The sequence below is a fragment of the Hypanus sabinus genome, chromosome 6, assembly GCF_030144855.1.
Source record: "Hypanus sabinus isolate sHypSab1 chromosome 6, sHypSab1.hap1, whole genome shotgun sequence".
Classification (NCBI taxonomy): domain Eukaryota; kingdom Metazoa; phylum Chordata; class Chondrichthyes; order Myliobatiformes; family Dasyatidae; genus Hypanus; species Hypanus sabinus.
The window spans coordinates 126,845,668-126,860,866 of NC_082711.1; the positions used below are offsets into that span (position 1 = coordinate 126,845,668).

Consider the following 15,199-nt stretch of genomic DNA (forward strand, 5'->3'; position numbering starts at 1 on the left):
GTTCAATGCAATACATAATCTAGGGGAGAGAGAGCAAGAGAGAGAGAAAGAAATAAATAATAAAATGAAACATTAGTTAATCATAGATTAAAAAATGTGCAAAAATGAAAATACTGTATATTAAAAAGTTGCACTAAAAGTACAGTGACTACTGTAAGATTCCCTTTAATTCATTCTCCTCATACTTGAGCCAGATCTGCATTGTCCTGTTACATAAATGGCTCCCTGATAATTGTTCATGCTCTATATTAACACAGTTATAAGTAATTATGTTATGATTTAACTAGCCAGCTAGCACAGTGCCAGCTGATCAGCGGAGGAGATGTCCTCCTTTTCAAAGGAAGGGGCTTCCCTTTCCCTGACGATCATGATCGTAAACTTCCTGTAGTTCCAGTACAAGAAGTCTAAAAAGGGTAACAACAGTGGTTACTTATGTATTCTTATATTAAGGAACTACAAGTTTTGAGGCACAGTGGGCCTCAAAAACAAGCTTAACCTCACAGCAAATAGGACACTCATTCACTTAAGTGCCATGAGTCAAGAGAAGGTCTTGAGTATTACATTGTTTCAAGATTGAAAGTTGCTAATTTAGACAGTGAAAACTATTGTGAACTATCTAACATCTATATGCCTCATAACCAGATTCAGAAAAGAACTACTGGTGATCATGGCAAGCACTGAATCAATGTTTCCAACTTGCATTGGAAACAGTAAGTCAAGAAGTATTTACAATAGCTACAGGAATGTCAGAAATGGTCAGGTATAAAATACAATTTCCTCCCAGGAGACATTGTGTAATGTAGTTGACAACACAGTGCATCAACTCATGGATGGATCATGGGAAGAGTTAATCAAGTCTTGACAGACAGAAGAGGATTTGTCCAACAGGTGAGCATCAAGACCAAGTCCGGATAGGCCTATAACCAAGATCTGTCTTCCACAGGAGGCAGAGGTTTGAGCAGATACAGCTCTAGAAGCTTCATGACTTTGACTTGACTTACTGACTAGACAGAGAGTGGTGGTACAGATCACTCTATACTGGGTTAAGTGCTAGTAACCTCTAGCCTAAGTGACTGTCACATAACTTGACTGGAAGAAGAAAGAAGAGAAATTTGCATAAATGTTAAGATGATTGTCCATTATTTCATGCCTTCTACTTTAGAAGTACGGTTTTGTAATTATTATAGTTTAATAAGTAAGGTGCCAGGATGTGGAAGCCATGTATCTATTTTATGTCTGTACTGTATTTTGTGGTGTGTTTATTGTGATAATCAGTCATGTGGGTTGGAACATTGTAGAAGCAAATAGGTACAGTTATGTATTTTCATTTTGTTGTTTAGTATAGTGCAGTGGAAAGGGGATAAGCCACGGAGAGTGGTATTTTTCATTGATTGCTAATAATATCACTGGAACACTAATTTAGCCTGGCTTCTTAGTTATGATAATTGGGACTTCATTGGCATGCTAACTAGATCACTAACTTTGCCTAAATATGTTGGTTTGACTGCCAAATTTGTTACTTTGCTAATTTGAATGCTATAATGCTAACTTAGTCTTGCTATATATTTTTTTAAATCGCTATAAGATCATTCATCTTTGCTGGTATCATAATAAAGGATTGAATGTACCTTTCTCGATTTACTTGGAAGCACGTCATACAGTGTTGAATACCCCAGCTTAGTCTCTCAACAGATTTGCTTTCTTTCAAAGTAGTTGCTACACATCACATGAAGAAGAAAAAAAAACTTGTTGCCAAAATGCCCCCATGCAAGGAAAATACTTCCTGTGCACACACTTTAGAAATGTGTGCAGGTTCATCTAATTTCCTCCCATCATCTAAGTTTGCCAATGGTCTCCAGAATTGCAACAACACTGTTTTCAAACAAGCTCTAATAAATTGCTCAATCTTTTTAAGAGTTTTTGGTTCAAAATGACATTAAGGACCTTGCTAACACCAGATAACTGGCACCAAAAAATGCTTTAATTCTAAATTGATTTACAACGGTCTTTCAAATCCTCACGTGGCAACCTAATTACACGTTCATTCTGCAATTCTCTGTAAAACTGTACACAACTTCACAAAAATTACATTTCAAAGCAAACTGATTAGGTTTGTCAAATAAACTGCTGACTCTAGTTGAAAGCTGGTAAGTGAGTTAACTATATTTAGTACACAGAGTGCTAAAATCCTGATATCTGGGGAATATTTTGTGCTAAGATCAGGAATCTTATACAGCGGAATTAAATGGGATATAGGTTGTCTCATCAGAATTTGTATATTTATTATGTTCTGGTTTTGTCCCACTTTTTCTTTTACAGTTATCATCCAAAAATAAACCCAATTTTGCTTAGTTTATGAATTCCTACAGGTTTCTACTTCCACCACAATCCAGGATGCCCAGCCTCTGATCTGCCTTTGTAACCGCAATACTCCCATAGTTGGTCCAGTTAATAAATGGTTACTCCCAGAATGTCGATGGTGGGCAGGCAGGGTGATCTTATAAGCTGAGAGTATCTTATAAGGGAAGGTCCTTATTCAAGCAGCTGAAGACGGCAGGATCTAGGATACTGCCCAAGGATCTCCTTAACATAACCCGGCTCCCTTGTACGAGGTATGACTACTGAGTACTTCCCTTTTGATGTCTAAGTTCAGTTTTCTCTGGAACCCATGATCCACATCCAATCAAGTGCTGCATAGATATCTCAAGGAGTCAGTTTTGCACACCCCTGGAATTTAATCATGGAAATGAACAAGGAAAGGGCCTTTCAGCTTATCACACCTATACCAAATATTTTGCCAATCTACAAAGATCCCATCTGAAAGCATTAGAGCCATATCCTTCCACGCCTTTCCTATTTAAAATCCAACTAAATGCCTCTTAAATGTAGCAATTTTCCCTATTTACAGAAGTCTAAAAAGAACGGCAGTTGGCATTGCTGAATTTAAGATTTTATTACTGGGCAATTAATATTTGATATTTAATATTTTGGACACAGGACTCGGATCTAATTCCACAATGGGAAAACCTTGAATGCAAATCTGTACAAGGGTTCTTATTGGTTTCTATCTTAGGGACCTCGCTTCCCTTTGCTCTTTCTAAATTGAATAATTGAATAAATAAATGGTTAATCCAATAATTAATTATGAATATGGTTTCAATTTCGTATTTTTTTTAGCTTGAATATGTTTATTCTATCAATCCCTACTATATCTGATTTCTTTTTCCAACCCTCTGTTATGCACCAAGCCTTTTTGATATGGAAAACGAAGGGAATGACATGTTTTCATGACTTATTCTTGGATAACTGTTTCATGTCTTTTGAAAAGTTGTCTAATAAATATAATTTAGCTAGGTCCCATTTTTTTTAAGATACTTACAAATTAGAAATTTTCTGAATAATATGTTACAGACTTTTCTGAATTCGTACCCAACTGATAACATGGAAAAAATTTTAGGTTTAAACACTTATCAGAAGGGTTTAATAGCAACTATTTATGATATGATTATGAACATACAGCCAGGTATATCAGATAAAATTAAGAATGAATGGGAAAAAGAACTTCAACTTTCCTTACCTACAGAAAAATGGGAGAAAAATATTTCAATTAGTTAACTCCTCCTCTATATGTGCTAAATATGTGCTGATACAAATCAAGGTGTCTTGATGTCTAAAGTCACAAGGTCTCACATGTCTAAAGACAAGCTCGCGGGCCCACATGTCCAAACACAAGCTCGCTCGTTTTTACTCCCACATAAATCCTACCTGTGATAGATGTCATTCAGAAGTAGCCTCTTTGACTCATATGTTCTGGCCTTTTTTGCAGAAATATTGGAAAGATATTTTTAATATTATTTCAACAGTTTTGAGTATTGATTTATATCCGCATCCTATTACTGCAATTTTTGGCTTACCAACGGTGGAAAATAGTTACTTATCCCCTTCAGCTCGTCGGATGTTGCATTTGTTACATTAATGGCCAGAAGATCCATTTTATTGAATTAGAAAGAGATTAATCCTCCAACTACATTCCAATGGTTTTCCCAAACTATATCTTATTTAAATTTAGAAAAAATCAGAAGTGTCGTTTTTGACCCTTCGGTTAAATTCGAAGAAACTTGGAGACCATTTATTCAACACTTTCATATGAGGTAACCTGACCTTTTCTGAATCCTTTTTATTATCCTTAAATATTTGGATAGAGGAGCTGAGTTATTGACATTATTGATTATATCCGTTGTAATATTATAGCCCAGGTTTGTTTAGTTTAGTTTTGTTTGTTTAGCTTTTTTTTGATTTCTAATTTTCTAAATTTCTAATTTTTTTGGTATTTTTTTCTATCATGTTAAATACATCATTAGTTTGGAAGGCTTAGTACATTTGTGTTATCTACAGCTTATACTTGTATATACTGTTTATTAACTGTGTATTCCGAATCTCTCTGTATTACTGATATTATGCCTATGTTTGAAAATTAATAAAAAGATTTAAAAAGAAATGTAGCAATTTCCCACCAACTCGCATGATGTGTTCCAGATGCCAACTACTGTGTAAAACAAAACTTGCTTCACCCCGCCACTCATCGAAACCTAAGCTCTCTTGGTTTTGATATACCTACCGATGAAAAATAATTTTAACTATCCTACCTGTGCTTCTCATAATTTTATATAACCCCCAGGTTCGATGGGCTGTGTTAGCCCAGGGAAAGACACTCTCTGGCCTGCCAAACTTGTGAAATCTTGTTTGTGTGGATACTGCGTGATGTTTTCCCTGTTACAAATCAGTACCACAAAATAACAAACAATACAACAAATGCAATTAAACAATTTAGCTTTATAATTTATAGTTTGACTAGAGGGTTAGACTATAGAACACTATAGCACATTATAGGCCCTTCAGCCCACAAAGCTGTGCCGAACATGTCCTTACCTTAGAAATTACCTAGGGTTACCCATAGCCCTCTGTTTTCTAAGCTCCATGTACCTATCCTGGAGTCTCTTAAAAGACCCTATCGTATCCACCTCCACCACCATTGCCAGCAGCCCATTCCAGGCACTCACCATCCTGTGCAAAAAAACTTAACCCTGCCATCTCCTCTGTACTTACTTCCAAGTACCTTAAAACTGTGCCCTCTCGGGATAGCCATTTCAGCCCTGGGAAAAAGCCTCTGACTATCCACACAGTCAATGCCTCTCATCATCTCATACACAGGTTAATAACAAAAACAAATAAGGGCCCATTTTAATGAAACAGTCTAATGCGCACGTTGGATCTCACAACTTTTTCATTCATTAGTTCTCTATCGATTTCCCCCGTGTCGTCGACTCCCAACCCCATTCCACGTCCACTCAGTCCTGCAGCCTATGACCTCTTCATTCTGGCCTCTTCTTTCTCCATCTTCCACCGAACAAAAGCCCATGAATAGCTCACTCTCGGACAGACAAGAAAGAAAACCACTCCCCTCATTGGACATCGTACATTCCAAAGCCCCGTTATCTCTAGTCATAACCCAAACACAATGCTGCTACAGAGAAACCACTGCATTAGTAGTGAAACCTTTCCCAGAGCATTACCCGTATGTACTTTCATCAGGTTACCCTTGCCCTTCTTTGCTCCAAAGAAAACAAGCCAAGACTATCCAATCTCTCTGCATAACTCAAGTCCTCCAAACAAGTCAACATTCTGGTGTACCTGCTCTGAACTCTCTCCGGCGGAATTACATTCTTCCAATAGTGTAGCAACCAAAACTGTACTTAAGACTCTAGTGTGGCCTAACTAGACTGGTCAAGTTGCAACACAACATACAAGATCTTAAGTTCTATGCTCAACCTACAAAGGTAAGCATTTCATACGCGTTCTTCATCACCACATCCACCTGTTAACTTTTCAGGAACCCCTTGGTCTCTGTTCAACATTCCTCATTGCCCTACCCATCTCTGACTTCCCAAAATGCAAAACCTCACACTGCTAACCCATGCTCTATCCAGCTTTCCAAATGATTTATATCCTTGTCTGAAAAAAAAAATTACTTTCAATTGCCCTCAATTATAAACCACTTATTTTGAGATGGTAACTCAGATTTTAGCCACCCCACCAGGGGAAATATCATCCTTGTCAAGCCCACTTAATTATTTTTTATGTTTCAATAAGGTCATCTCGCATTCTGTACTTTAAGGTACAGGTTTCATCTATTCTGTCAATTCTCATATTAAAATACAACATTTCCTAGAATCAATCTGAGGTTTAATACACTCCCTTCTAATCCACTTATGTATTGCCTTGTGAGACTGATCTCACACACAAATTTCAGCTGCAACCTTACTATCTACATATTTGGAAAAAGATATCTTTGTTCAAATTCAAATCTTCTTGCAGTAAAGACCCATAAAATAACTATCTTTCTTGAATAAAGGAGTAACTATTTTAAAAAAAACAAAAAAAGTGAAGCGTTCCCGAATCAATGCAACATAATAAATACAGTCAACTCTACATCATCAATGGGATTTGCATCTACTGATATTAATTGTTTTAAGACTGTCTTGGTTACCCACTATTTCTTGCATGATTTACAGTTGAAGTCAGAAGTTTACATACACCTTAGCAAAATACATTTAAACTCAGTTTTTCACAATTCATGACATTTAATCCGAGAAAACATTCCCTGTTTTAGGTCAGTTAGGATCACGACTTTATTTTAAGAATGTGAAATGTCAGAATAATAATAGAGAGAATGATTTATTTCAGCTTTTATTTCTTTCATCACATTTCCAGTGGGTTAGAAGTTTATATTCACTTTTGTTAGTATTTGGTAGCATTGCCTTTAAATTGTTTAACTTGGGTCAAACGTTGTGGGTAGCCTTCCACAAGCTTCTCACAGTAAGTTGCTGGAATTTTGTTCCATTCCTTCAGACAGAACTGGTTTGTCAGGTTTGTCGGCCTCCTTGCTCGCACATGCTTTTTCAGTTCTGCCCACAAATGTTCTATCGGATTGAGGTCAGGGCTTTGTGATGGCCACTCCAATACCTTGACTTTGTTGTCCTTAAGCAATTTTGCCAGAACTTTGCAGATATGCTTGTGGTCATTGTCCATTTGGAAGACCCATTTGCAACCAAGCTTTAACTTCCTGGCTGATGTCTTGAAATGTTGCTTCAATATATCCACATAATTTTCCTTACTCATGATGCCATCTATTTTGTGAAGTGTACCAGTCCCTCCTGCAGCAAAGCACCCCCACAACATGATGCTGCCGCCCCCCAATGCTTCACGGTTGGGATGGTGTTCTTCGGCTTGCAAGCCTCACCCTTTTTCCTCCTAACATAACAATGGTCATTATGGCCAAACAGTTCAATTTGTGTTTCATCAGACCAGAGGACGTTTCTCCAGAAAGTAAGATCTTTGACCCCATGTGCACCTGCAAACTGTAGTCTGGCTTCTTATGGCGGTTTTGGAACAGTGGCTTTTTCCTTGCTTAGCAGCCTTTCAGGCTATGTCGATATAGGACTCGTTTTACTGTGGATATAGATACTTTACTGTCTGTTTCCTCCAGCATCTTCACAAGGTCCTTTGCTGCTGTTCTGGGATTGATTTGCACTTTTCACACCAAAGTACGTTCACCTCTAGGAGACAGAATGCATCTTCTTCCTGAGTGGTATGACAGCTGTGTGGTCCCATGGTGTTTATACTTGTGTACTATTGTTTGTACAGATGAACGTGGTGCCTTCAGGCGTTTGGAAATTGCTCCCAAGGATGAACCAGACTTGTGGAGGTCCACAATTTTCTTTTCTGCGGTGTTGGCTGATTTCGTTTGTAAACTTCTGACCCACTGGAATTGTGATATAGTCAATTAAAAGTGAAATAATCTGTAAACAATTGATGTTATAATTACTTGAGTCATGCACAAAGTAGACGTCCTCAACGTCTTGCCAAAACTATAGTTTGCTAATATGAAATTTGTGGAGTGGTTAAACAATGAGTTTTAATGACTTCAACCTAAGTATATGTAAACTTCTGACTTCAACTGTATGTATTGCACTGTATACATAGGAACAAAACTTTTATTTGGTATCACCACAATTTGTTTATAATCCAATTGCATTTCTGACCTCAGTTTCTAAGATAATTTCACTAAATCTGTATATTTCTTACTTCTTTATGCTCATATTGAACACTTCCAAGAGAAGAGGAAAGAAGAAATTCAACTTGCAAAAGCAAAAAATCACTTTACAGTTTGTTCATAATTGTGCCCCCTGGCTGAAGAATAAACTGCATTACTTTACCCACCTCTGGTGTGCTCTTCTTAAATTCACGACTTTCATCAATAAGCCTTTTTCTGGACTGTTCACTCTCATCCTGTCGATTGGCCAATACTGTAGCAGTAGCATCAAGTTCTCTCTGTTGAAAGGGAAGCATAAAAAGTCAGAGGAAGAAACAAGTACTAACAAAAAATCTTCTGGAAAAACAATGGAAAAAAAATTAGGCTGCTACTAAATTATACAGAATGTGAATCTAGATTCATCCTGAAAATTAACTCTGGTTGACAGTAATAAAATAAATCTCATTTGCAACTGTTTCTCTTCCTTTTATACAAGTAAGTTGGACAGTACACTACAATTCAAGTTACTCATACAGAAAGATTACTTAAATGGTTTTGATTGAATATCATCCACTGAACCACACACAAACACAAAGTGGGTCTAATGTTAGGAACGGCCACTTATCCCATGGCTAAAACAGCCTATGAAATTATAGAACCAAAGACCAGCTTCATCATTACCAAGAGAAATTATGTATCAATGGGAAAATAATAGAAATGCCTTTGAATAACAAAATCATCAAACAAAATGAAATATATCCAGTTAGTCAGCTGGTCTTATTACATCAAATGTATATTACACTTTATAAATATTCATCACAAAATATTCTAAATTATTGAGATAAGCAGATAAATTACTGTACTAAATTACTTGCTGACAATAGCAATATAAATAAGCAAGGAAGATCTCTGTTAAAAATACATCACTCTTTTCAATAAATTACTTGATCGTGCAAACAAGAGACAAGAAAAATAACCTAATGTACTGGAACAGTTAAATACATTTATTCTACTGAATTTTCCAAATACCTTTACTGTCACGTGACAATGCACTACAAATATATTTGCTTTAAAAGGTATGGTATAGTTGAAATTCAGCATATTACACAAAACAAAAATTAAAAATAACAATGAGGAAACTAGCCCAGAAGAATAGGAAAGAATTAGGCTATTCAGCCCATCAAATCCGCTTCACCATTCAATCACAGCTGATATATTTACCCTCACAACGCCATTCTTCTGCCTTCTCCCCAAAACTTTTGACACTTTTACTAATTTGACCATAAGACATATGAGCAGAATTTGGCCATTTGGCCCACTGCGTCTGCTCCACCAACCATGGCTGATCCTTTTTTCCCCTTCTCAACCCCACTCCCCAGTCTTCCCCCTGTAAGCTTTGATACCATGTCCAATCAAGAACCTACCAAGCTCTGCCTTAAAACAACCTGGCCTCCACAGCTGCCTGTGGCAACAAATTCCATAAATTTACCACCCAGGAGAAACTTCTCTACATTTCTGTTTCAAATGGACACCCCTCTATCCTTTGGCTGTGCCCTCTTGTCCTAGACTCCTTCACCATGGGAAACATTCTTTCCACATCTACTCTGAATAGGCCTTTCAACATACAAAAGGTTTCAATAAGATTCCCCCTTCATCCTTCTAAATTCCAGCGAGTACATACCCAGAACTACCAACCATTCCTCGTATGGCAATTCTTTCATTCCCAGAATCATTCTTGTGAAACTCCTTTGAACCCTCTCCAATGTGAGCACATCTTTTCTTAGATGAGGTGCCCAAAACTATTCACAATACTCAGGTGAGGCTTGGGGGGGGGAGGGGGGGGGTGTCCATTACTAGAAGTTCAAGAAAATGATGCAACACCTTATATTCTGTCTGGGTAGCCTCAAACGTGAACATTTATTTCTCAAACTTCCAGTAATTGCCACCCCACCCACCCTTTCCTTCAACTGTCCCCATTCCCTTTTCCCTTCCTCATCATATCTCCTTGGCTGCCCATCACCTCCCTTTGGTGCTCCTCCCCCATTTTCTTTCATGACCTTCTATCCTCATCTATCAGACTTCCCCTTCTCTAGCTCTGTATCTCTTTCACCAATCAACTTCCCAGCTTTTTACCTCATCCCTAGCCCACTCCCAGTTTCACCTATCACCTCATGTTTCTCTCTCCCTCCTCCTCCCACCTTTTAAGTATACTCATCTTTTTTTCTCCAGTCCTGCTGGAGGGTCTCGGCTCAGAACATCAACTGTACTTTTCTCCCCATAGGGGCTACCTGGCCTGCTGAGTTCCACCAGCATTTTGTGTGAACAATTACAAATGGTTTCTTTTAAAAAACTACAGATATTGGAATCAGATTTAAATCAATAAATTTTGTACAATTTGCAGTGTCTGTAGAAAGAGGAACATGGTTAATGTTTCTGAAGAAGATCCTTGAGAACAAAAAAGTGAGGTTCACAGCCAGTACTAAATTGTAGAAATGATATAGTACAAATGGACAAGACAAAAGGAATATTGTAAGAAGAGAAGGCCAGTAATTACAATGTTTACAGAGCAATATGGTTATTAGGTTAGTCGAGTGTGCTTCAAAGAGGAAAATCAAAAAATGGGATGTTAAAGCTGAAAAATTATGAAGCAGAAGGTTGAGCAGCAATGCAATAAGACAAGATGGCAATAACCTTCTGGAGGAGCTCAGCATCTCCGGGGGTGAGGGAACAAATTGATGGCTCAAATCAAAAACCTGCATTTGGAGAAGGGACTGAGTGTGGAGAGGGAAGACAGTATAAAGAGGACAGGATGAGAAGGCAGAGGTAGGAGATGAGGAGAGGTGGTGTTGGGATACATGATAGAAGGAGAGAGATCAAGGAAGTTGGAGCCAGGAAGGGGTTGGGATGGTGAAGGTGGAGACAGTTGTTGATAAGAGTTACTAAGTGGGAACACAAAAGATACCCAGGCAGCAATCCAATAAGTAAAGAAGATAATAATGAAAAATTAGGAGGGACGTGAAAGGCAGATGCAAAGGCCAGGTGGATGAACTATGTGGACAGTAGATGGATGAAATTAGAAGAAAAGAAGATGGCTGTCAAAGGGAACAAAAATAGGGGAAATGGAGGACAGTGGGGGAATATGTGGGGGACAAGATATGAGGAAGGACAAGATGAGGGTTACCTGGAATTGGAAAATTCAATGTTCATACCATTGAACACCACTTTATTGTTCCAGTTTTGCACTTTCGTTTTGGAGCTTAAAGTACTTTTTCCTGCCAATATTTCCTGCTGCCACAAAACAATAAATAAACAACAAATTTCACAACATACGTCAATAATAATAAACCTGATTCTGATTCGCTAGGTTGTAGTCTACCCAGGTGGAATATCAGGTCCTATTCCGTAAATGTGCATTTAGCTTCACCTTGGGCAGACTGCCATCTAACTGCCCAAACAGGTCCAGAGAGATGGTGATCTCTGTGATCTTCAATCACCCCTGGAGTTTCTAGACCAGTGGTCACCAACCCGTCGATCACGATCGACTGGTCGATCTTTGAGACTTTCCCAGTAGATCCCGAAAAAAAATGGAAAATAAATACACAAATACTGTTGAGAGATTGTTTCTGGGTTGCGGGGTTTTAGTTCTGTTCTTTCTGCCCAGTGCACGTGCTTGTAGCTCCCCGCCACGCACTACAGTGTACTTCAGTGGTCCCCAACCACCGGGCCGCAAGGAAACGATACGAGTCAGCTGCACCTTTCCTCATTCCCTGTCACGCCCACTGTTGAACTTGAACGCACGCGAAGTCATTACCCACGTGAGGTCATCAGTCGCCTAAACGCAGCGACACCCTCACGCTAGGGATCACTGGTTGGCCTCGGGTAACTGGCCACTTCGTGCGGCCGGCAGTAAGTGCCATTGCTACTGGCCTGGAGCGCGGAAAGATGGGCGCCGCGTCTGAACCTGTTCACCACACCAAATGTTCATGGGGAACCCAATGCTAAAATATTCGCAGATGACCTAATTCAGGCTCAGGGTTTCGTAAGTAGCAGAGTAGCAGGGTAGCTACTTCGCTGCAATCTACTGAAAGTCATCCCTCGAGACAAGCTTTTGTCGGCCGATAGATCCTACAAGGGGGGCTCTCCGGACTGCGACCGCCGCGGCCCCGATACGGGAACAGCAGCACCTGGCCAAGGCGTCTGGCAGCGGGTGGGAGGCTGTCTAATGAGGCAATGAAGCCTCAAAACTGCTTCGGTACCCTGAGTCCAAGCACCTTGTGCTTAAAGACAAACCCGTTGAGTTTTTTCCAGCAGAAAAAAACGTGAGCAAGCAGGACAGAAGCTAAGCGCCAAGAGCCACGTAAACTAAATTGCGGAATAGGCTGGACATAAGGAACCTGCTTCGAGTATCGCTGTATTCCAGATGTGTATAACACTTCCCACCCCCACACCCCCTGTCAGCTGGTCCGCAAGAATATTGCCAATATTAAACCAATCTGCAGTGCAAAAAAAAAGGGTGACGACCACTGGTGTTCATGCATTATTTCTACTTCCGGGTTGCGGGGGTTTTACTTCCGGTCTTTTCTGCCCCAGTGTGCAGGCATGTAACTAATCGATTTGGAGTCGATCTTGCCTTTCATTAAGGCCGAGGTAGGGGATCTTGGGCTTCAAAAGGTTGGTGGCCACTATTCTAGACAGTAAAGGCACCTATATCAGACAATTCACACAAAATGCTGGTGGAACACAGCAGGCCAGGCAGCATCTATAAGGAGAAGCACTGTCGACATTTCGGGCTGAGACCCTTCGTCAGGACAGACAATTGTTTATTGACGATAGCTCTGCCTTCATTACTAAAATTTCAAGCAAACTCAATTGCAAATTCTTGTACCCGAGACTCAAATCTCCCTTTGCACTGGATCTTTGACTACCTAACCAAAGAAGAAAACTCTGTTGTACTTTGAGAGGAGAAATCAGAGTCGTATTTACATGGTAAGGAATTGAAATATGTGGTAGAACAGAGGTACCTGGGAATACAAATCCAAAACATTTTGACAGTGGTGTCACAGGTAGATAAGAGTCATAAAGAAAGCTTTTGCAACATTGGAGAGCTTTTTGGCTTTTAGCAGGCTGAGTTGTGAACTCAGCCAGCTCCATCGTGTACACATTATTAGACCTATTGGGAGTGGTCTAAACTAATTTGGTAGGGGGATGGGAATGGGTATGATAGAGCTAAGGATGACTCTCAGAAGATGGATGTAAAGACAAGCCAATGATTGGGTACAAATGCAAAGAGTTAGATTATACCACAAAGGTAAAATTCAAAAGAGCAAAGAAGGACTGAAGGTGCTGTATTCAAATACACATAGGGTTCGAAATAAGGTGGAGGAACTCATGACACAATTAAAGATTGCTCGTGTAAAGCTGTGGGCATTGCTGAGTCATGGATGACAGAAGGCCATAATTGGCAGCTTAACGTTAAAGGATATAGTTTGTATCAAAAGGAAAGGCAGGAAGGCATAGAAGGTGGTGTGGTTCTGTTGGTAAAAGATAGAATTACATCTTTAGAAAGATGTGCCATAGGTCAGAAAACATTGGATCCTTGTGGGTGGTGTTAAGAAACTGCAAGGGTAAAAAAAAACATAATGGGTATCAATGATTGGCCTCCAAATAGTAGACAAAGTGTGGGGCTGTGATTGAAAAGGGAGCTGGGAAAGGCATAAAATAAGGATTATGACACAATTGTTATGGGAAACTTCAAAATGTATGGGGATTGGTAAAATCAGGTTGGTGGCAGATCACAAGAAAGGGACTTTGTTGAACACCTATGAAATTGCTTTTTAGAGCAGCTTGGGCTTGAGCCTACTAGGGGAAAGGTTATCTTAGGGTGTTGTGTAATAACCTAGATCTTCTTATGGAGCTTAACAGAAAGGAATTCTTAGGAGCCAGTGATCATAATATGATTAAATTCATACTGCAATTTGAGAAGGTGAAACATAAGTCACATGTTTCAGTATTGCAATGGAATAAAGGGAATTACAGAGGCATGAGAGAGCAGCTTGCCCAGGTAAACTGGAAGATACTGGCAGAACAGAGGTTTCTGGGAATAGTTCACAAGGTGCAGGAAAGACATGTTCCACAGAAGTTCTTCTCAAATGGCAGGACTAGGCAACCGTGACTGCAAAAAAAAAGCCAAGGAAAGGCATACAAGGTAGCAAAAGTGAAAAGGAATGACTGGGAAGCCTTTAAAATCCTTCAAAAGACAACCAAAAAGCCATTAGAAGGGAAAAGATTGACTATGAGGGCAAACTAGCCAGTAATATAAAGTAGGATGCCAAAAGTTTTTTTCAGTTATATTAAGAGTAAAAGGGAGGTGAGAGTTGATATGGGGCCACTGGAAATGTAGGCAGTAATGGGGGACAAAGAAATGGCAAATGAACTTAATGGGTACTTTGCATCTGTCTTCACTGTGCCAGGGAGCAGGAGTGAGCACCATTGCTATTACATTTTGGAGAGGGAGGGGGAGCAGCCAGATGTCCTGGTACATATTGGGACCAATGCCATAGGAAGGAAAAGCAATGAGGTCCTGAAAAGAGAATTTAGAAAGCTAGGTAGAAAGCTGAGAAGCAGGACCTCCCGGGTAGTAATTTCTGGATTGCTGCCTGTGCCACTCGCCAGCGATGGTAGAAACAGGATTTGGCAGATAAATGCATGGCTAAGAAGCTGGTGGAGGGGGCAGGACTTCAGGTTCTTGGATCATTGGGATCTCTTCTGGGGGAGGTATGACCTGTTCAAAAGTGATGGGTTGCTCCTGAACCTGAGAGGGACCAATATTCTCACAGGCAGGTTTGTTAAAGCAGTTGGAGAGGGTTTAAAGTAATTTGGCTGGGGGGGTTGGGAACCAGAGTAAAGGGATTCAGGATAGGACAGATGGTAAAAAACTAAAGATAGTGTACAGTCAGACTGGCAGCCGACAGGCTGAGTATCAAAACATTAGGGATGCAGAATCAGAAAAGTTAGCAAATACAGTACTCAAAGTGTTGTATCTAAAAGTGCATAGTATAAGAAATTAAGTGGATGATCTTGTTACACTATTACAGATTGCCAGGTATG

At 39.6% G+C, this 15,199-nt stretch overlaps 1 protein-coding gene across 8 annotated transcripts in view; it reads right to left on the bottom strand.

Annotated features, from left to right (window-relative positions):
• The window catches only part of LOC132395815 (protein CASP-like), a 739,549-nt gene that overhangs the window by 660,858 nt on the left and 63,492 nt on the right, over positions 1–15,199 (bottom strand). For all 8 annotated transcript variants that reach the window (XR_009512755.1, XM_059972899.1, XM_059972897.1 and 5 more), the window contains exon 2: positions 8,281–8,391. Coding sequence is in view for 7 of the 8 variants with exons in the window: in XM_059972899.1 (XP_059828882.1) it covers positions 8,281–8,391 (111 nt within the window). In the remaining variant the exon portion in view is untranslated. The remainder of the gene's footprint in view (positions 1–8,280; positions 8,392–15,199) is intronic.